The sequence below is a fragment of the Tauraco erythrolophus genome, chromosome 12 (genome assembly GCF_009769465.1).
Source record: "Tauraco erythrolophus isolate bTauEry1 chromosome 12, bTauEry1.pri, whole genome shotgun sequence".
In the NCBI taxonomy this organism is placed as follows: Eukaryota; Metazoa; Chordata; class Aves; order Musophagiformes; family Musophagidae; genus Tauraco; species Tauraco erythrolophus.
The window spans coordinates 15,758,685-15,780,505 of record NC_141476.1 but is presented as its reverse complement, the minus strand read 5'-3'; the positions used below and the strand labels follow the sequence as shown (position 1 = coordinate 15,780,505).

Below are 21,821 nucleotides of genomic sequence, written 5' to 3'. Positions count from 1 at the left end.
CGCATACCCTGCGCGGGTCCCGGCCGCGCTCCCCGTCGCAGCTCCGTGGCGCGGAGGACGGGGGTGGTCCCTGGGAGGCGCTGGGGCCGCCGGCGGGAGGGCGGGCTGCGGCGCCGGGGCCCCGCGCTCCGGACCGGGGGGCAGAGGTCCGGGGGAGAGGCAGGGCAGGGGAGCGGGTGGGAATTCCCACGGGAACGCACCCCCCGGCCTCCGCAAAAGGCGTGTCAGGGCGACTTTCTGCTGTTTCGAAAGCGGCCGGAGCGGCAGCGGGGCCGAAGTCCGCCGCATCAGCCACCCCCTGCAGGGCCCGGGCGGGCACAGGCGGCGCGCCCGGCCCCGGCCCGACCTCCCCGTGCCTTCCCGGGAGCGCTCCAGCTTGTTCACCCAGCCCTGAAGCGGGGGCAGCAAAAGGCGTTTTTTTTTCCCTTGGAGCAAACGCATTTGACGGTGCTGCCACCCCCGCTGCGAAGCCGTTTCCCAGCGGAGGCGCTGGGAGCTGCAAGGCGGCTGGAGGCGAAGCGGGAGCGGCAGGAAAACTCCCGTCGCGCGGAGCCGCCCGCCTGTGGCAAAGCGCCGACAGCCACAAGGATTTGTGTAACCAGCAAAGGAATTCCGGAACGTTTTCAGAGTATTTGATGCGATTATACAGAAAAGTTTCAAAGATGAACTGCAGTCAGTAATCCAAGAGTAAGCATATTTTTAAGTAGCTTTTTTCTTCACTTATTTTAGTTTGGGAAGAAGAAGGTGGGGAATAGGGAAGTGACATTTAAAAGTATGGAGTAAAAATTTTCCCCCTGCTGAAGTTAGTAAAAAGGGACCTGAGAAAGACAAAATAGTAGTTTTATATTTCCTTCAGATGTTTAATAAAAGAGGGATTTGAGCCCTGTGTTTTGGGAGACTGAGAACAAAGCTGTGGGAAAATTAGCCCACTGCTTTTCCATAACTTCATCTCTCCTCCTGTTCTCAAAGGAATGCTCAGAGCCAGGGTAACCCAAACCACAAATATGCAATCTGCCATTGGATTATCTGGGAGGGAGGACGGTGTGATAGGAGACAGCCCTCCTTCATTGTGGGCTAAAATTTTAATTACGTCCTACTGGCTGCAAGCTATAGGTGTGCATATATGTAATACCGAAACTGACACTTGATTTCTTGTTCCTGTCTCTGAGTATGGAGTTGTCTTTTCCTAAAAATCTATCTTTGTCCTTTTTAAGTGCACTTTTAAAGTAACTGTTAGCAGCTACTAGTCTATATAAATTCTCTTCTGTTAAAGCTGATCCCATTAGGTCTTTGTATTAAGTCCTTGAAGTGAACTTCATTTTTATTTTAGTGGCAGTTCCATTGTGTTGGATTCCTCGTAGAAGTGGAAACAAAATATTTCATCCATGCTTACAATCTACCCCCAGCAAATATAAAAGAGGATTTTCCATAAAAATCCTTTTTGCTAACTACACAAGGTAATTTATCAAGCATTCTCTGCTAAATTTTACTACTATTTTTTTAATCCATATTATTGCGCAGATTTCATTAGTAAGGCCAGAAATGGCTTCTGTTTTCAATGTGTTTTGAAATCTGTCCAACACTCTATAGACATACAGTCATAAAGGCTGAGAACTCAAATGCAGCGAGCTCTTTAGCAGTCGCTAGTTGGTCTGATGTGTTTTTTTTTTTCCTCCCATGCTTGTTTTGTTTCTGTATTTGCTTGCCATTTATCTTTTAGCAACAGAGAAATGGATATTGTTTTTCAAAGGAAAAATACCTCTGCTGTCAATTTTAAAAGAATTTACACTTTTAGCTATACAGTTTTTCAATGTAGTTCTTAATATTATTATTTCTCTAAAATTGTAAGGCAGCCTCTAAGTTTAGAGATGCTTTAAAGAAGAACATTTTCCTCTGGTCATTTTGCTTGATGACTGTACAACTGGTGATCTCTGTTTCCACACAAAGACAAGGACCATCTCAGTGCTTGTTCTCCAGGACACCTGTCCACCAGGAGAGTGGGTGTCCTCTTAGTAACGAGAGGGCAGTCATATTCATTGATACGATGATTCATATTCATATTATATTATTCATATTCATATTCAATACCTGTATGTTTGCAAAAATCTGGGAAAACAAAGCTTTGGTATATGGATATTTGGATGTCAAAATTCTTTGAAAAAGCAGATGACTTTGGTCTTAGATGACTTTATGTACACTGGCCTTGGCAAATTTTGCCTTTCATCTTCCTCCTCTTAGAAGTTGAAGTTTTATGCTTAACACAGGAATGCGGCAGTTCAGGCATTATTTAAAATTAGTTATTTTGTAACTATTGCTCATGGTAAAACTCTAAAAAAAGGGGAAGAGAGGACAACAACTGATAAGAGGGTCAGGCTGCAGAAGGAGGTACATTGCAGAAACATGAGAGGAACTTGGAAGGAGCAGATTCAGACTGGTATGTCTTGTTTCTTTCAAAGTAGAGAAGAAAATGAAGTAACTTAGTCAACAGCTCTGTAGTTCTCAACATGATCATTAACCATTTTGCATCACGTTTTAGCACAATATCTTTTCCATGTGCGGGCATCGGAAAAGTTCATTTCCATAATTCATTAACTGAACAGCTTTTTCAGCTATGCAAGACTTGTTTCAAAGCAATTGTTCTTTCTCTTTTAGAGATCCTCACAGCGAATTCAGTTGGAAGATTTGTGTGTTTTTTCCTCGCTGCTCTACTTGTGACAGTATGTGTTATTGCTGCGGTAGCTTGCATCATCATAGACCAAGGTAAGAGTCCTCACTTTTTAGAACTTTATTATTTCTGTAATTCCTGTTCTTTGAGTTTTGCTGCAAGCATCCTTTCAGAGGTGATAAGATGATGTGAAAGAGACTACCTTTTAGGTATCATCACAATACAAACTCTCTAAAGTTTGTATACGAAACTCCAGATATGGCTACATTGATGTTTTAGTTTAAATCAGTATTGTGCTTTTGAAGGGAATTGCCCACTGGGCTCACTACGGTTTGGTTCGTGTTGCAGGCTGGTTGAGGAGTGCAGCCTTCATTCTCTTGGATGAATTTCAACTGGGAGATGTGCTCTCATGAAGCTCACACAGTCCGACCACTAATGCGTACGCAGGCCACAGGACTGGACTAGCACCAGGCTGCAGTAACTCCCCTGAAATACTTAGTGCAGAAATCTCTTCCTTGGCCCAACTGTTTTGCTCTGTAGTCTCTGCCATTCTACCCCACTACCTGCTAATGGATGCCTCGCCTTCTACATCTGTTGGTTTTTTCCTGAATAAGAGTAAATATTTAATCTCTTTAACACTTGTAAAAACAGTGAATCATTTAGCGTGGACAATTTTTGGTTAGCCCTTTCCTCTTCAGCAAACATCAGCTGGGGTCATGTAAGCATTTTGCTGTTTAATTTTTGTTTGCTTAAAGTTTTTTTTTCCACAGCATTAGTTTTGCAAAATGACTAACAGAGTACCATGTCTCTGCTACCCGCTTCCATCAGTCTGTAATGCAGGGCTGCTCCCTCGGTGTAGTGTTCTAGCTACTGAACGCTGTTTTGCTAAATTATTTTCACCATTCTTGGAGAGATGAAGTGCAGATAAGTTGTCAGAGTTGGATCTATTTCATCATGAAGATGGGAATCTGAGCTCTAAATTTTAATTTTAGATCACTATTTTTGCTTTTCATACCTTTATACAAAGTTATCTAATTTTTTCTAGGAAAAAGTAACAGGCATAGAGTCAACTCCTCCATACCAACTTAGAATGCCATTCTGATTTTGTTTACATTGTTTCTAGAAATACTGATATTTTAAGATAGCATATGGTGTCTTTTTTGTTAAACAGATTAATTTAGGAGACAATTCTTACCAACAGATTAATTTAGGAGGTGATTCTTCCCTCAGGTGCAGCTACAACTACGTGTTAAAGTACTAGTTATATATCCAGAAGTGTGTTTTCATCACACTGTCCTCTCTTTTGCTGAACTCCTGCATGAGGGCTGCCAGACTGATATCACTCTAGACATTTGGGAGAAAAAAATTGCTGAAAAAGGTCCTGTACAATGGCTTGTTGCTCAAAAAGGAGTAGCAGATAGAGTGATTTTCCTCAGTTCAAACCCCACCACTGCTGCATGTAAGGTTTCATGTAAAAGCACGAAAAAAACACAGTGACATGGAAAATATGTTCACTCTTGCAGTTAACCTCTTCTGCAGTGACCTGGCAAATCAGTCCTCTGTACAAAAATACATGGTTGTTTCTGTCAATGAGGTGAGTTCCCAAGACACTTTACCAAGTGCTCTGAACTCCAAAATACTGTCTTTTGAAGGACATTGAGAACTTCTGCAGAGACCTTTGTTTCATGCAATGAGGGGTATGGCAAGAATTAATTAGGAATTAATTAATGTGAAGTTGTTAAGTGTTTGCTGTGGAGAAACATTTGTATATCAACAAATCTAAACTAGATCTTTGTACGTATGTACCTTCTCTTCTGTATCACAATCATGTGACGTAAAAAACCTGCCACATTTCTTCTAAAACAGGAATTCTGGACCCTTTTCTCAAATGGAATGCCCCCTTCTCCTCCCAACAAACAAACTCAGCAATGACGTGTAATCTTGCCAGAGTAAAATTTGAAGTATTGTATGCTATCTTCAATATAAGAGAGCCCAAAGGTCCTAGTCTTAAACAAAACACAAGAATGCAATTACAACCTGCAGCAAAATACCTTCAGTTAAGATTACAGCATAATTTGGGTGGACTTATCCTTTCTCTTTAGGACTTCTAAGGGAAGCGGATTAAAAGGAAGTCAGTTCTTTCTCGTGTGCTTTGTAAAAACCACATTGATTGATCTTTGGTATTTATTATATTTAATCTAGATTATAATTGCAGATATAGATTTAAGGTGTGATCTGACTGTGGTGGGAGCCTTCATTACAGAAGAAAAAACCCAGCAAACAACATGTACCTGTACGACAGGATTGAGGTTGGTGCTGGCTATATAAAAATGCATCTAGTTCTTTTGAGTGTATTATGTTGGATTTTTTAAATAGGGAAAAGAGCAGATAACTGCCATGGATAATGAAAAGCTAGCAAGAGCTTTTGATGATGAGAACAGGCAAGAAAAAATACTCAACTTCAAAATTCTTAAGTCTTTCCACTGAATAATATAATTTCTTACATTAGCAAAATACCAACAGCAACTGTAGTTTGGGTTCTGCATTTCACTTTTTCCATGCTGATCACTAAGGTAACAATTTCATCTCTTGGTAACGTTAGAGTATGAATTAGACACAGCTTGCACACTTCAGCTACTGCTTCTGTGTACAGGTATATGGAATAAATCTTGGCTTAACATCTGCCATGTCAATATTTTATACCTCAAATTCCTACACTGCGCTATTTTAATATACATAACTTTATATTATATAAATGTAGTGAATTTGGAGATGACTCTGATACTCTACACAGAATTCAAAGCAAACAATTCAAAAGATGAAGCATAACGATGCTAAAGACATTTGCACTGCTTTTGGAAAAACCTCAGTTGAAGTTAGTTTTAATATGATACAAAAATATCAGCAGAAGATCAATACATCTGTACTGGAAGAAGGGGGCATCTGGGGAAAGGAATCCTCAATTAATCATGTTCCACTGTAAACATATCCATTACCATACAAATGCAGCTCGCTCCCGTAACATTCTGACTCCAAAACGCTGCCATTCCCGCTGATATATCCATAGCTCCTGAGTTGTATCAAGACAGGCTAGAACTGCACCTCCTTTCCATGCAATTAGGCGGGGATCCATATCCTAAATTCAAAACACAGACTGTACACAATCACTGGTGTAAATTTGCGTAGTTCTCAAAACTTGCACCCTAATTTCTCCAACAGTATTCACCACTTAGAATCTTAGGGGACAAGAAAAGAAGTTTTTCAAAATTATTCAGGAAAAAATAGTGAGATAAAAATATGGAAAGAATATTTAAGGTGTTTAGAGATGTCACTTTTTTTTTTTTTAAGATGCCTTCTAGGCATGTCAGGGAAATCCTGCCCTCAGCAATGGAGGCTCTGAAAAATGTACACGTTTTCATCTCACAAATTTTGCCTCATTAATGCCAAATGAAAACTGCTCTTTTAATGCCATGCTTTCTTTTACCGTAATACTAGTAAAAAAAACTAACACAATTTCTTGCTGAGAGGATAGGTTAACTTCACAGGCCAGTACTAACAGCTTCTTTAAGAATATGGCCTTTAGCTAATGAAAACTTCAGTGATCAATACTAGTAACACTCCTGTATCTCCAACTTCCTGCCTAGAATTGCAGAGTGCTCTGTTATGAGCTGAAAGCTCCCCTAAATCTCCTCAGATATGTGACTCATCTGTGGTTTTGAAAGAATACGTATTTTTTTAATCTTTTGAAGAATTCAACCAATCATAGTTTATTAACCATTTAGCTATCAGTTAACAGTATACCTTAGGTCTTGTGATGACTTCAACATTTTCAACAACTCTTCTAAAAGAAGGTGGCATTTTGTTGAGTATTCGGTGTTGAAGAAACTCTTGAGCTTTATGAAACATAAGGCCTCCTCCCACTACTAAGATGGAGCTGTACATCTTCTTTTTTGTATCATCAGATGCTGGAATGAATGGATATACACAAATATATCAGGTTTTTAAAGTTAATACAGCCTGTATCTGTATTATGAAGAATTTAGTGCAAGACAAACCAGATAGAAACCGGTACGTGTTTGCTTTTAAAACTCTTTTTTTATTCTGTGGAGATTCAAAACATCTAGTTCAAGAAACCTCAACAAAGATGCAAGTATAAGGAACAGTGTAGCTACTCTAGAGATGATGAAAACTTAGGGACATACGTGTTACTTTGGTAAATATAGGAGTTACCATAAATCCATGCTGACTGACACGTATGTTTTGCACAGTTGTACAAATGTCATTCTTACCGCAGCAGTCAATACTATGGAGAATGGCTTTGTCAAGGCCTAAGGCTTTGCCTTCAAACTGAGAAACAGCTGTTTTCCTGGACATGTGTGTAGTTAAAGGTTCCTCTGAATCATTTCCAGATATCATACAGTCACTCTGGGAGGATCCCAGTTCCACTTCTTGTGGGTAGATCCTCTCTGAAATGTCTGAGGGTTGGCCTCTCAAGTCTCCCTCAAATGCACCAGGCTTCGACATAGATTTTCTATCAGCTGTAGATTTTGAAGACTTAAAAATGAGAAAACAAGTTTAATTATAAAAAAAATGCAAAAAGATCTTCAGCAGATTACAGAAAAATAGAAAGACTTAAGTAAACACCACTGTACTTCTCGTCACCTTTTTGCACAGAAAGATTAAGCATTGTATTATTTCATTTTAATCCTCATTTTCAAAGTAAGGGTTTTATTTTGAACTGCATCAGATGTATCAATGCCATAATATGAAGCCCTCTTAGACTCTGAAAATAAACAGTTCTAATTAAGATCTTGTCTAGACATCTGCAATTCCTTACTCTAAAGTTATTTTCCTAATGCTTCTGGCCCAGCTAAAAAAACTTTGGTTTCTGAGATGAGCTAATGAGTCCTATTTTATTCCCCAGTTAAACAATACTTAATGGAAAATAAAATGAGCATTCACACACCTGCTCCTGCTTACTTTGTGTGGCTAGAAGATAATGTTCATCATGAGGATCCTCAGGGTCACCTTGAGACCTGTGTTGCAAAGTTGTCATTTTTTGTCCAACAATTCCAAAAGTTGCTGGATAAAACAGAGCCATTGGAGCCTAAAGAATGAGAGATTTGACATGGTTTTACTAGTTAGGTGGGGTTTTTTTTGTATTTACTATTAAAAGAAAAGAAAATGCTTGTTCTATTTTTCTCACAATTGAAAATTCAATACATATATTTTTCAAATAGTTTTGTAAAAGGCTAAAGTGTTTTCAGCATTGTATAAGTAAAAAACCCCAAGCCATACAATTGTTCAAGTACATAACAGATTCTAGCATTGTATGATAAGTAAGTACTCAAATGCGATGTGTTACAAAATTAGAAAATTCAATGCTGAGATGAAAAACTTGCAGAATTAGCATTCCTTCCTGGCCCTTGGAGGATAAGTATCAACATACTTAGTTGAAGCTACAACCATTCTGGCTAAAGCTAGTTAGGAAGTCTTACGCATCTCTTAGTGCTGCATTAGGCCCATACACACCACACGCACACAAAAATCAATTTTAAAACTATCAAGGATATGTTAAGAATAATTCATAAATCATGTGCGCTTAGTAGTACTAGACTGATACAAAGTGAGGCCCTGAGTCTGAATCTTGAATGTAATTCTTTTAATTTAAAAAAAAAAAAATCACCTGTAATTTTTCATCTCCTAATCGGAACTGGTATAATAAAGCTGGAGAATCTGGATGACGAATCTGGAACTCATGGTCTTGCAATCCAGAAATATCCTAAAGTCAAAAACAATGTAAAAAACCCCAACCAAATGTATCTTTTGCATCTCTCTATCAAGCTGCATAATCTACTTAATCTGTAGGAAACAACAAAAAGTAACAAAACTCTTCAGACTGTGAATTTCATTTACCTATTCTTGAACTCTTTCTAAAGTATTTTCCTTGAGCGCGATCTGCCAAAACAGCTTTCTACATGCCTAAGCCTCTAAAATGAGGGTTTGTGCAGAAAGAGACCTGCTGGCAGATCTTATAAAACTGAAGTTGAAAAACAGCAAATAGGAAGCTACTATCAGCTTCCTTCAGTAATCAGAACAAAGAAACTACGTTTCTAAGAGATGGGATTCTTTCAATTAGAAGAAAAATAAAACAAGTTACAAATATTTCAAGTCTAAAGCTTTTCCAGCTTTTGCCAGTATTCTACTGAGTAAAAGATTACATTTTATTCCGTTTATAAGCAATGGCAGACTTGCATAAGGGTTCTCCCAGAGAAGCGTTCTGTAAAGGAAAAAAAAATTATTTGGAGAAGATAACACTTTCCCTTCTCACCTGGTCTAGATGACAAAATGTCTCCTTTAAGTGCTGAAGTAGCAGGCAATCCAACTTATTAGTTAACTGACAGTCTCTATATGGGAATCCTGCTCGTTGCATAAGCCAATAAAAACACCTTGACACGTCAGATCCTCCATATGCAAGGCACAGCCTAAAGCACAGAGAAGAAAAAGATTATTTTATAAATCTGCTGAATTGCTGGCCTTTTACAGTAGCATACATAAGAACACAAGCAACACTTAGACATGCTGTGATCATGGCCTCCACATAGTTTGCAGAGCACAGTATCAGTTCTGCCTGTTTTCTTCTTTTAAAGATATTAGAATTCTTTAAGGTTCGTGCTGTAACATGATGACCCTCTCACGCAGCTTACAGTAAAAAAACCTCATGTATTTGTAAAAAAATGTTCTTGGTTTTGAAGTCAAGTCTTTGGTAAGCAACTAAGTACATGCTTTTAATAATTCTGCATATTAAAAGATACCTGGTGTTGCGATGGGAAACACCATCTTCTACACAGCAAACGCTCGTCTTCTGATCTCCCACATCTACTATACACGCGCTGCTTAAACCACTTCCAAAAGTAGCACACACTGACTCCTGGTGTACAACAATTCCTAGCAACAGGAGAAAAAAATTATATCCAATTTATTCCATGCCCCAGAGGCGATGTTGCTGACATTTAAAGGACATCTTAGTATCTTTTAAAATCTACTAATAGCCTGACTCTGCGCTGAAAGTTTGTATGTTTAGTGAAGTTGGGGTGGGGGGGACTTACAGATTTTTTTTTTGTTCGGTAGGCCCTTAAAGTCCTGAGAAAAGCTAAGAGGAGGGAGGACACCTATATTCAAATGTTCTTATGTTTTGCAAGTTTAAAGATACTGCCTCGAGACTTTACTTGTTTTTGTAACCAGTACTGCAAGGTCTTGGTTATCAGATGCACATGAAGCATTTTCCTAATTTTTTCTAGTTTTAATCAAATATAATTACCATTAGCATTTTAGATATGTTCTTTAAATAGTTATAAAACAAGGTCTGATTTCACTGTCTGCTTTCCTTTCAACCTAGCTTTAACTCTGTAAAAGAGTACCTTTGTATTTATATCACAAGCCCATACTTAAACTTGAGAAGTTCTGGAGGCTTCAGTTTATCCTTCTAGCCAATGAAGAAAAAGAATAGCTCAATTGAGCTGTGCTTTGTAAGCAGAGTTAGTGTTTTAAAGGCAAATGTTTTTAAATAGATTAAGAGAAATCAGTTATGCTGTATAATTTGTTCAGCTATTCATCAAGTTATTATTTAGGAAATGGCACTCTAAAGAGTTATTAATGATACTTTCTAGTTTTCACTTTCATTTATCAGATGAATATGAAGCTTTTTAGTATTCATCCTGTTCCTCCAAAACTAACATATTTCAACTGCAAGTTCTTCTATCCCAGTGCCAGTACCTTTTTACATAGTGGTATTATTAGGTACTGTTCACATTACTTCTATGTAAAAACTGAGGAGGAATCAAACAAAGTATGATTTAGAACCATTTTGATCAAAACCAAAAACTAACAGCCAATATGGCTTGTTCATTTTAACACAATGAAACAAATCAAGTATATCCAACACATGTGAACAAAATTTAGATCTCATGAGATCAGTCCCTCTTTTTGCAGTGTTTATTTACCCCCTACTTAATTCTTTCAGATGGGAAACAATAACATCTAAGCACATATTCTGCTGAGATTAATAACTGGGAACTGTTTGCACTTTGTACTGATTAACTATTAAACACCAGCACTATTAACCTCCAACATCTTACAATTAACTTACCGTTTGACTAGTCTGTATCATTCAATTGATTATTCTTGTCTACTTTTTAAGCCTCTTTCCTTGCATATCTAATACAAAAAAGGACTCTGTAGCTCCAAAGGTACTACTAGTCTGATTATTTCAAATGCTCCATATGGCTGGGTTACTGTGCCTTCAGTAATGGCTTGCTGTGTTTTCTCTAAATGTGAAATCAGAGAAAGATGGCTAAGACTACAGCAATTCTTTCTAGACTAGCCAGAAACTTCCAGCAGTTTAACTGAAAGGAAATGGCATTACTCTTTTTCATCAGAGGGCTTTCCAGTCTAAAAATATATACCCAGAAGAAACTAACAATTACTTGGTCGCTTTTTAAAAATTGTATTGCTCTTCTGTATTTAGTGTATGCACTCAAGCAACTCTATGATGTCACCCTGTTGAGAGGGCAGCAGCAGCATCTTACATCACATATTTTTGTTTTGAAGTCTGAGAATCTTCATACTCTGTGGAGTTAACATTGCGTATTTTAGAAATAATTGAGAAATCAGACTGCTACTTTTATCTCAGCTGAAGTGAGAAGCCCACGGTTGGAATATCTAATAGCAAACCAAGAGACTTGTTTCAATGCTAGCCAACCATTTTACCCCATTAAAAGAGGCAACAGTTACAGGAATAGCAATAGATGAAAGGTGCTAGTCCAGCCAAACTGGGATTAATATGCAAAAATGTGCCTTAAAGGTAAAAAAAAAAAAAAAAAAAAAATCTTTACACCATTAATCATTAAGTGCTTGCTTATATATTGGTTTTACCTGAGAAGCCCATCTTCATTAGGATCATATTTACCAGTTCTTTCACATGTTGTTTATTATAGATGTCTGGAATTAGTAAAATGCATCTGTAGTACTGAAGAGAAGAACAGTAAATTAGAGTCAGCTCTCAAATTAAGTTTCTCTTTACGTTATTGAATACCTGATGCAAAGGAAGAAAGTTGTAATATACTAGTTGTTAAAAGAAGCAAAGTTATAGAAAGGGAGAAGGGTTTTAATAATTTGAAAAGGAAGTTCAGAGTAAGTACCAGTTAAGGATTTATAGGTCACTAAAATGTTTAAAAGTATGAGAAAAACACCAGCAAGGAGAATAAGTTATGCAAGTATTAGGCACCCGTTCCTGAGTTGGCTCCTTTTCAGTCAACAAAAAAATCCCAAACAGACTAAGACTGAAATTTCTATAATAAGACTTCCAAACCTCCTTGGTAGAAAGTTCTATTAACAATTTTTTCTTAATGACATGCACAAAATTCCAAATGAAGTCTTAGGACGCACACTCACCAGCAGGAAGAATTTACTCTTTAAGAAAACCACAGTAAGAGACTAACAATAACAGCAGGTTGCTTCTCTTTTATAGTAACATTTACAGAAGTGGATACAGCCCACACTAATGTGCTCACAGCTCACCTTTAAGTCTTTCAATGGTATTTCCAGATATTTCTGTATTGCATGTGACCATATAACTTCAAGGTCTGCTAACACAGCAGTGAGGGACCCACCAGGTCCTGTGTGGAGATTCAACTGCCCTCTTCTAATGGGCCAATGTATATTATAGGAATCTAGTGGGTTAACATACAGTGCCTGAAAATAAGAGACAATGTTCCATGCATTGTTTTTCCCAAAAGATTAGTAACAAATACTAGAAAAATATTCCAGAAGCAGATATAAGACATACAGCAGCACTCAGAGGGATGCAACAGCAATACAGTGGATTTCTTTTTAACAGGGATTGATTATAAAGCATTAAAATAAAAAAGACATTAAATATACGGTTTAAATTGCTCAAATGTTCATATCTATGAACATCTACTACGAACTTAAAAGTATATTCTTCCATTATCTCAAATTAGTAACTACAACTCTTTGAAGCTCATGAATACCTAGTTATTCAGCAGCGATTCCATGTACTGATCCTTTTATCAGTGTCTTTCCTTTTCTCTGAATTACACCACATGGGCAAAGCTCTCACCTAGTCCCTGCAGAAATACTGATTTATAGCAGCAAAGGATCATGGTTATTTGCGAGGCAAATGGGGGAAACTGTCTGGCCTTGCTGAATGATAACAAATATTCAGTGTGAGTCTATAATAAAGCTTTTCATGCATTGCTTGACTACATTTATATGCCTTTTGATACATACTAACATATAGCAACCTGCTACTGATTACACAGCCGCATAAAAACACAATACCAAGCCTCATTTCAGTGGGAAGATGAAACTTACCTCTTCTCCTACCAAAAATTCAGGATGATTTGATGTGTTCGTCCACTTGGCCCCAGAGCTGTGATCTAAAATAGCTGGCCGCATCTGTCTGTTGTATGACCTGGCCTGAATCGTAATCAAAACAAATGCTGTTGATAAATATTTCACCAGTCACTTTTTATGCATGAGAGAAAAAATAAATTCCCCCCCCCGCCTCGAAGAACCATTTTAAATCATTTTCTCAGACTTCAGAGTTAGGTCACACAATAGCAGTATCCATATTTGCTGTATAAAGGATATTTGTTCTTCTCCACTAAAATACAGCATCACACCAACTGATTGTATGAATGAACAATTTAATAAAGTCTTAAGAATGAGTTACCTGATCAGGTGACACTGGTATACGCCTGGCGCCATTTGACATCTTTTTGGACCATATTGCTTGGTCCACCATTTTAAGGCCATTTTGTCTCTGCTCAGTACTTTCAGGTTTCTAAACAAAACCCCAAAATATGCAATGTAAGTACTCATTTTCTAACTACATGTCTCTATGTTGGGACTACTGAAGCTATTATTAAACAAATCATTACTGTAATTGATAGACTGTAGAAAGGACAGGAGGTTTGCACATCGTATAATGAACATACACTTATTTTTAAAGAAACTCTTTTTTATATTCGAGTTCCCAACATCTATTTGTCTAAGCGAACTTGAATCTTGTAACTGATTGTAATGGCTGCTGGACTTCATCTCCAGAGAGAGGAGCTCAGGATGTTATCGATTTAACTACAGAAATATTAAGTAGGAGCAAAAATGTTTAAGTAGATCTCAATTATTAAAAGGTGAGGTTTAATATTAATGGCGGCATTAATTTGCTCAGCGATTTTTTGTACAGATTCAAAGTACAAATAAGATCCCTACAGGTATTTTTTGAGCAAGTTAGACTAAAATTACTGGCTATGTTGTCCCAGTTACAAGCCAACTCGTAAGCAACCCATTCCCAAGTGGAGCAGTCCAATTCTAGTCCTACAGCTGTCATTCTGTAAGCAGAAATACCATGTGCGACATCAGACCGCAGCGCGATCAGTGAGTAAAACCCTCAACCTGTCGGTTTATCAGAGGTGGCTCATCGCCACCGAACCGAATGCAGCCCGAACGCAGACTGGTGCAAAGCTACTGGCTCCAGTAAAGCGGCATCCACAGCACACTGAAAGGGAAAAAAGTTTGTCTTGAGCCGCATTCCTCTCTGGAAAAGCACAACGCACTAGGGGAAGACAAGCACTATACAACTAAAAGAAACCCGCAGCGGAAACACGCAGCCAAACCGCCCATTTTCGGGAGCTCGGCGCGCGCCCCGCCGGCTTACGTTGAGCCCGTCCCTCAGGAGCCAGCTGTCCCGGTAGGCCGCCTGCCCCTGCTGCTTGTGCCGCCGCGCGATGACGTGCGGGACGCCCACGGGCAGCGTGTCCGTGGCCCTCCCGAGCCGCAGCGTCGCCGAGCCGGGGTGGATCACCACGATGAAGTTGCTCTGTATTTGCTGAAAACACCACAAGGCGCACGGCGGTGGGCGGGCGGGTGGACAGGCGCCCGCCCGCCGCCGCCCCGGCGCCTCCCCGCGCCGCCGCCTTTAAAAGGCCGGGCCCGGCCGCGCCGCCGCCGCCGCGGTCCGGCCGCTCCCCGTTCCGCCAGGCCTCACCTCCTGCAGGGACTCGGGCACGGCGGCGGGCACGATGGGCCGCTTGACGCCGCGCTGCTCGCGCTCCCGGTCGCGCTCCTTGTCCTTCCCGTTCTCCGCCTCGCCCTTCTCCGCCTGGGTCATGCTCCCCGCCGGGCGAGCGGCGTACAGCGGAAGCCGCTCCCGAGCGTCGGCACGGGGCGGAAGCGGGCGGGCCCGCGCCCGGCGCCGCCCCTCAGGCCGGTACGGCGGGGGCCGGCCTGCCCCGGCCCGCCGCGGCTCGGCTCGCAGCGGGGTGCGGCGGCCGCGCCGGGGGACGAGGAACGGTAATCGGAGAGCCTGGAGAGCCCCTCCGCCCTCTGGGAGCTCAGCCAGCAGCACCGAGCCCTGCCGGCTGCGCTGCTGCTGCTGGCGGGGCTGGCGATGAGCTCTCCCAGCAGCTCGCTATGAACATATCGCGATACAGCTGATGCGCGTGCGATGCACCTGCGAGGAGCTAACGGTGACCTACGCACCTGGTCTGCGGCCGGGAAGCTCCTTTATGAAGATGTGGCGTTTGAGTGGAGAGGAGGAAGCAAGGTTAGTTGGAAGCAATGCTGACCGCACCGAAGGTTGCTTTTACATGGCAAATTTGGAAGATGGGAACTTCGTGTTGGGTATGTGTCGCAAGCGTGGGAACCACCGGAGGGGCGGATTTCACAACAACTAGCTGGCAAAAGCCAGCTAATTAGTAGATGCTCATGTTAACCAAGGGGCATTGTTGGATGTTATCATTTTCTGCTATATTAGAGAATTTTAAGGAAAAAATTTGCAGTGGCACCTTGTAAAAAAAAATAATTTGGTTTGGATCCTTGGCAGCTAATCTTGTCTCAAATAGACACAGCCCTCTCTAACTGAACAAAACCCAAACCCCGCACAAAACCCAAGAGTAAGAAACCCTCATCCTGAAATGGGGTATGTAAGTGAAAAAGCAGTTACTGCTTTAAAGAAAATAACTCTTCCAAGTTAGCACTCTGTATTTGAGTTCACTACCTTTTCTTCCTGTAATAAAAACAAAGCCTAATTTTACTGAAAACAGTCTTCCCAAAATAAGCAAATATGCTTATACATTTGAGTAAGTTTATAATGGAAAATTAAGTTGTTTCAAGAGGTGCTTATAGAACAGGCATGTTATAAAACTCATTATGGGCCTTAAGGAAGCGAGTTTGTAAAAGACACGGATTGTAAAGTAAATTAATTTGTAAGTTGCACTTTAAAAGTGTTTTTAGAGTAGTATCATTACCATCATAAAAATACAGCAAGGTGCAAAATGTTAGTATTGAGAAAAATAGAGTAAATACAAAACTTATTAGGAAGCACTAGTTTAAATTTCACTCGAGGGACCTTCTGCATCAAATATAAATATGTATTCTTTCTCATTTATTTGAACAGAAAAGGGCTTAGTGTACTTCAGACAGATTTTTTTTTTTTCTGAAAATAATGAGAAAGCCTTGTGACAAGCCAAATATAATTTACTTATTACTTTGCAACTACAGTAAAATGCTCAAAAACTATACAAAGACTTTAGATGGTAAACATGTATTTAACAAAACTGCAGTTCAGTTACACCGGATCCTTGAAGAAGGAGTTCCCAGTGCAACTTCATTGATCTGCTTACATCACAGAACAGTTTCCAGTTAGACATACACATTCACAACATTCAAACTCATTTGGTCCACCGCTAATTCTTCTTCCCTTTCATCTTGCAAATGTGCATGCTCTTTTACCTGCATCTTCAGCAGGTGTTTACCTAAAAGATAAAGTAATTACAGTACACTTAAAGACAAGGCCTTTCTTTGCCAGATAAAATTATGTTAGTAACATTTTTAAAGTAAGATTAATTTTTATTTAGCTAAATGAGACATGCTAAAGGCTCGCAAACTTCTATTCCTGAGAAGAATTGCCATAATTCTTATCACATTGCCATTATTACTGAAAAGCCCTCTCCACAGCCTGGCCTCATGTCTAGGTAAAAAGAAAAAAAAAAAAATCCAAATTAAAAAAAAAAAAAATAGGAAAAAGATTATCCTTTTTCTAGGGAAGTCAAATACTGGTGTATGTACTTTTTGGAAAATGAACTTTTTCCTACAAGATTTACAGGTATTAACCACCTGTGGCATCCAATTATTATTACCCAGCTGGCATGAATTGAAACTAATGAACTAATTAACTAAGGTATAGACCCTGCCTACAAAAGGTGGGCCATTTCCTCCTGGCTGTGGGAGATGCAACAGCATCCTTGGAGCCGCAGCCCAGGCTGGTGAGCAACATCTGGTGACCCTGATGTGATATGTCTGAGAGACCCTGAGGACCGCGACGCCCGAGCCAGAGTAGCCAGGGCTGGAGCGAGAGTCCTTCGGTAAAGAAGGTAAAGCTGCAAGCCCTGACGTTATATTTATGGGAGGGAAGCGTGCTGGAGTCGGAACGAATGGACTGGGTCTCTGCTCACTGTAAAGCCTTTACTTTCCTCTAAAAACAAAAAACTGGTAAAACAAAAAGGGGGAATTGTGGCATCTAATTATTATTATCCAGCTGGCATGAATGGAAACTGAACTCATCCAATTATTATTACCCAGCTGGCATGAATTGAAACTAATGAACTAATTAACTAAGGTATAGACCCTGCCTACAAAAGGTGGGCCATTTCTTCCTGGCTGTGGGAGATGCAACAGCATCCTTGGAGCTGCAGCCCAGGCTGGTGAGCAACAAACCACCTGCATGTGTTTGTTTTTTTTTCCTGTAAGTTTCATTATGATAACAATGGGGAGTGATTCATGAAAAGAAAAAGGATTATTTACTTAAGTCTTAAAGTAAATAAAACCATACTATATATACATTCGGTGTTAGATGAAACTCCCACCAGCCAAAGTAATGAAACTGAATTAGAGCTTAGGCAGCTGTAAGAAATTTAAAGACCAGGGCTTTTAAAATGGTTTTTGCCCTCCTTTTTAAGCAATTCTGATTTTTATGCTGTACCAGAATTCAAGATTTGCATAGCTTTATCAGTGTAACAGGAAAAAAGATTTTTACCAATAGTCTTTTAACAGCTTTATTACTTTTCCCTCCTTTCTATTGATCAGTATGTACTTAAAAAACGCTCATGGGTCACATGATGACTATTAGAAATGCAAACAAATTGACTGATCTGGACAGGACTTTGAATTAGCAGCCAAAAAAGATGCAAAGCTCTAAATAGTTTCTTAATCAGCTGTGTTCTGTGCTATATTTTGTATATCCAGTTCTATGCAATTAAAAGCAGAAGGTCACCATTTCTGAGCCAAAACCTTTCAACAATCCCCCTCTCTTTGTTTCCCCTTTACTGAAAGTATCTAGCCACTTTGATTCTCTTCCTGTTTTGGTAACTTCTGCAAAAGGAGGACAAACCACTCCATTCTACCTTAACCTGCAATAATCATTGTTATTTAAAAAAAAAAAAGTTCAAAGCAGGATACAGCAGACTTGGAATTACCTTCCTCATCCACCTCCAGCCATCGGTGGTGGACTGGGGCCTCCACCCCAGTGATTTATTCGACCCATCCTTCGGCGAGGAAGTGCTGGAGGCCTGCAAATAAAGCAAGGAAAACATCATCTATTCAATTGGCATTAAATTGTTAAACTAGAAATATAATAACATTGAATTGTCTCTAAGTGATACTAGTTAGAAACTTAGAAGCTCTAGAAAAGTTGTTTGGGTTTCATGTAAAAAATACCCCAAACCCAACCCCACTTCCATGAAAATTCTCTTATACCAACTGGTTTAACTACTCTTGTCTCACAGGAGAAAGGTACAGCTAACAGGCTTTTAGAGTCATACAAGAAAGTTAGGCAAACTGTTAAGAACAAGGAAACACAGTAACTATAGTGTTTATAGAAATAATATCCCTATAACATGTTTTGATTTATCTGTAGATCATCTAATACCTGACATCACTGATTTAATGTAAATCAAATGCTGAATATAAGCAAGTCTAACAAAAGAAGGATGTCAACAAAGATGCATATTGTCCATTAGGCAGGTCTGAAAAATTGTTAGACTATACTGTTACTAGAGCTATCCAAAGCTATGTATTGTTATCAGCGAGTTTCAGACAAAATACCGCAGATAAACATTTCAGTCTTCCTACAAGACCTGATTCAATGCAAATCACAACTGTAATCTGAATCCATTATGTCATTTTGCTAAGATAGGGGAAAAAAAACCTGAACTAGTGTGAATATGAAAACATACCCTCTTCCGTCATTGTGTCTTGAATAGGAGGAAGATGTGTAGCCTCTTCTTCTCAAATCTGGTTGAATAATGCTCTGAAAACTGAAAAATAAAATAGGAGTTAGGGGAATTGATTGCTAGATATAGTTTCTGAATTTTTGGATTGCAAGATAAGAAATGGGCTGAAAACCAACAAGTAATGTTAAGGAATGTACGGTGTATCTTCTCAAGGTTACTGTTGTTATTAATAAATCTTTGCAATTTTTCTCCTATGTATGAAGATATAATCTGAAGTAATCCAAATTACAGTAAGGTTCAAACCATAAAATCTATTTTTTCTCGTAAATAAAGTGCAAGGAATGCATAAAGTACAAACCTGTAACTGAAATAATTAAGGACTGTTGAATATATCGAACAAAATTTTTGTTTCTTAACTGGCTTCAGTCTGGGGCCATGAATTTATAGATGAGAAGCTCAACATGAGACGGCAGTGCGCTCGTGCGGCCCAGAAGGCCAACCGCATCCTGGGATGTATGAAGAGAAGCGTGGTCAGCAGGTCAAGAGAGGTGATTATTCCCCTTTACTCTGCTCTTGTGAGACCCCACCTCGAATACTGCGTCCAGTTCTGGTGTCCCCACCATAAGAGAGACATAGGTCTGTTGGAGCGTGTTCAGAGGAGGGCCACAAAGATGATCCAGGGGCTGGAGCACCTCTGCTACGAGGACAGGTTGCGGGAGCTGGGATTGTTCAGCCTTGAAAAGAGAAGACTTTGGGGGGACCTAATAGCTGCCTTCCAATTCTTGAAGGGAACCTACAGGAAGGCTGGGGAGGGACTTCTTACAAGAGTGTCCACTGATAGGACAAGGGGAAATGGGTTTAAGTTGAAGGAGAACAAATTTAGATTAGATCTTAGGAAGAAATTCTTCCATACGAGGGCGGTAAGACTTTGGAATAAATTGCCCAGAGAAGTTGTGGATGCCCTCTCCCTGGAGGTGTTCAAGGCCAGGCTGGACAGAGCCTTGAGTAGCCTGATCTAGTTGAGAGGCGTCCCTGCCCATGACAGGGAGGTTGGATTTAGATGATCTCTGAGGTTCCTTCCAGCCTATGCCATTCTATGATTTGTGATTACCACTGTGTGATTATTTTTACATAGCCAGAATCTCATCACCAGTAGAAATTCTCCAAGTAATATTCTAATTATCTGATCAGCTATTACAAACTAGCTGTTCAACACAAGTATATGCTTTTTCTTTTTGCAGTATTAAAATGGAAGAAATATAAGAACACTCATTTGAACTGCCAGTAAGTTAGCACCACATTTCATACACTTTTTATTAAATATACTATAGTCCTTAATAGCCAAAGCCACATAGTCATGGTAAAGCATTCATATATGTTTTGGGGACAGTAGAGTAAATCCAACATTTTTATTGTTGTGTTACTGACAGCACTGAGTAGCTTTTACCTATGGCAAATCTACAATTAACTCATCAAAAGAATTAATTTCTACTTACAACAGGACCACAAAATCTGCTATCGACCAGAAGAAATCTGTTATAGAGGACAAGCGCCATGGAGCCCGACTCTGGTTATCCAAAATTTGTCCTGTAACGCATCAAGATACAAAACATCCGGCGATGTTTAGTGTGTGACACTACCGCGCGCTGCGCAAACGCGCATCCCTGAGCCTGGACGTGGAAATAGGATGGAGAAACCACACTTCGTGGGCAGCGGTGGCAAGTGCCACTGCCGACAGGGTGCTGCTGCCCACGCACCCGAAACGGTGGGGTCACCCCCACCGACAGACACCGTGCCCACGGACCGCCACCTGTGCGGTCTGTTCCCCTGTACGTGGTTAAGCTGCGCCTCTGTGACGCTCCCGATGCACGCGAAACACGCTGCGGCTTCCCAAGTCCTTAAAAACTGTTCGGGAGCCCGCGGGGCTCGACTCCCGGCCGCGGAGGAGCGCGCGGGTGCGGGGCTGATGTGACAGCGGGCGGGACGTGCCGCGCCGCTCGCTCGGGGCGCGGGGCGGGGCTCGCCGGGCAGCGGCGGTGCCGGTGGCCCCCGGCCGCCCCGCGCTCGTTGCCCCGGCTGCTGCCCGTCCGCCACCCCGCTGCGGGGACACGGCGCGACCCCCTCCCCCCGGCCGCCCCTCACCGTTGGAGATGTACACCATGGCGGCGGCCGGCGCGCGCTGCCCCGTCACCCGGCCCCGCTGCGCGTGCGCGGGGGGGGGAACGCGCATGCCCAGACGGGGCCGCGGAGGGCGGCGCGCGGCTGTGGGGTGGGCCGCGCGCTTCCGGCTGACGGGGCTGAGGGGAAAGGGGCGGGCGGCGGCGCGGGGCGGAGCCGGCCCGGCTGAGCGGGGTTGGGCGGGCTTCGTGCCGTGGGGCTCTGGTTCCCCGGTTCTCCCGGCACAGTGGTCGTAGCGGCGGGCAGCCCTCCGTTAACGGCCCGTCCCCCTCAGCAGCCCCGCCGCGGGGCCCTCCGCCCTGAGGTGGGCCGTGTTCATCTCCTCCCTCGGACACGGCGGTGCTGGTTCCCCCCTAAAATGCGTTTCTTTTAGCCTTACACCGCTGGAATAGGCCGTGTCCGAGCTCCCGGGCCGTGCACGATAAGGGGATGGTTTTAGCAACAGTAACAGGACACGATACCCGTGGTTAGCAGTATGCCAGGGCAGCTTCCATAAAAATTGTACATTCTTGGCGTCTTCCATGGTTAACTTCTGTTGGATCTCACGTAAAAGCCAGCGCTTTTGACCTTCATCGCCGCCCCGAACTTCCTCTGGTTGTTGAAGACGGCCTCGGCCATCCCTGTCGTTTTCTCTAACGGAGTGTTAAAAGTGACACCTCACTGTA

The 21,821-nt window shown here is 41.3% G+C and overlaps 2 protein-coding genes across 6 annotated transcripts; both read right to left on the bottom strand.

The window, feature by feature from the left end:
* Window positions 1-5,117: 5,117 nt before the first annotated feature.
* Window positions 5,118-14,858, bottom strand: ACTR8 (actin related protein 8). Of its 4 annotated transcripts, none has more exons than XM_086618869.1 (13): window positions 14,736-14,858; window positions 14,406-14,576; window positions 13,422-13,532; window positions 13,061-13,165; window positions 12,245-12,418; window positions 11,600-11,693; window positions 9,481-9,613; window positions 8,997-9,150; window positions 8,352-8,447; window positions 7,632-7,772; window positions 6,955-7,219; window positions 6,467-6,630; window positions 5,118-5,801 (listed from the first exon to the last, which is right to left on the bottom strand). In XM_086618869.1, the coding sequence occupies exons 1-13, from the start codon at window positions 14,856-14,858 to the stop codon at window positions 5,658-5,660; spliced, it is 1,875 nt and encodes a 624-aa protein (XP_086474995.1). In that variant the 3' UTR covers window positions 5,118-5,657. The 4 variants fall into 4 exon arrangements, with proteins under 4 accessions (XP_086474995.1, XP_086474998.1, XP_086474997.1 ...); XM_086618872.1 differs by lacking the exon at window positions 14,736-14,858 and adding an exon at window positions 14,096-14,246 and having other exon boundaries at window positions 14,406-14,429; XM_086618871.1 differs by lacking the exons at window positions 14,406-14,576; window positions 14,736-14,858 and adding an exon at window positions 14,096-14,370.
* A 762-nt stretch (window positions 14,859-15,620) lies between these two features.
* SELENOK (selenoprotein K) lies at window positions 15,621-21,166 on the bottom strand. 2 transcript variants are annotated; one of them, XM_086618916.1, is made up of 5 exons: window positions 21,121-21,166; window positions 20,475-20,565; window positions 18,982-19,062; window positions 18,223-18,315; window positions 15,621-16,503 (listed from the first exon to the last, which is right to left on the bottom strand). In XM_086618916.1, exons 1-5 carry the CDS (start codon window positions 21,137-21,139, stop codon window positions 16,500-16,502), a joined length of 288 nt encoding a protein of 95 aa, XP_086475042.1. In that variant the 5' UTR covers window positions 21,140-21,166; the 3' UTR covers window positions 15,621-16,499. The 2 variants fall into 2 exon arrangements, with proteins under 2 accessions (XP_086475042.1, XP_086475043.1); XM_086618917.1 differs by lacking the exon at window positions 15,621-16,503 and having other exon boundaries at window positions 18,219-18,315.
* Between the last annotated feature and the right edge of the window lie 655 nt (window positions 21,167-21,821).

What these genes read in the sequence shown, in the direction of transcription:
- ACTR8 (XM_086618869.1), bottom strand. Translation starts at nt 14,858, where the DNA reads ATGACCCAGGCGGAGAAGGGCGAGGCGGAGAACGGGAAGGACAAGGAG. An exon ending in TGCCCGAGTCCCTGCAGGAG is followed by an intron (nt 14,577 to 14,735) that starts GTGAGGCCTGGC and finishes TGGTGTTTTCAG; the next exon opens with CAAATACAGAGCAACTTCAT. An exon ending in TACCATTGAAAGACTTAAAG is followed by an intron (nt 11,694 to 12,244) that starts GTGAGCTGTGAG and finishes TCTTCTCTTCAG; the next exon opens with TACTACAGATGCATTTTACT.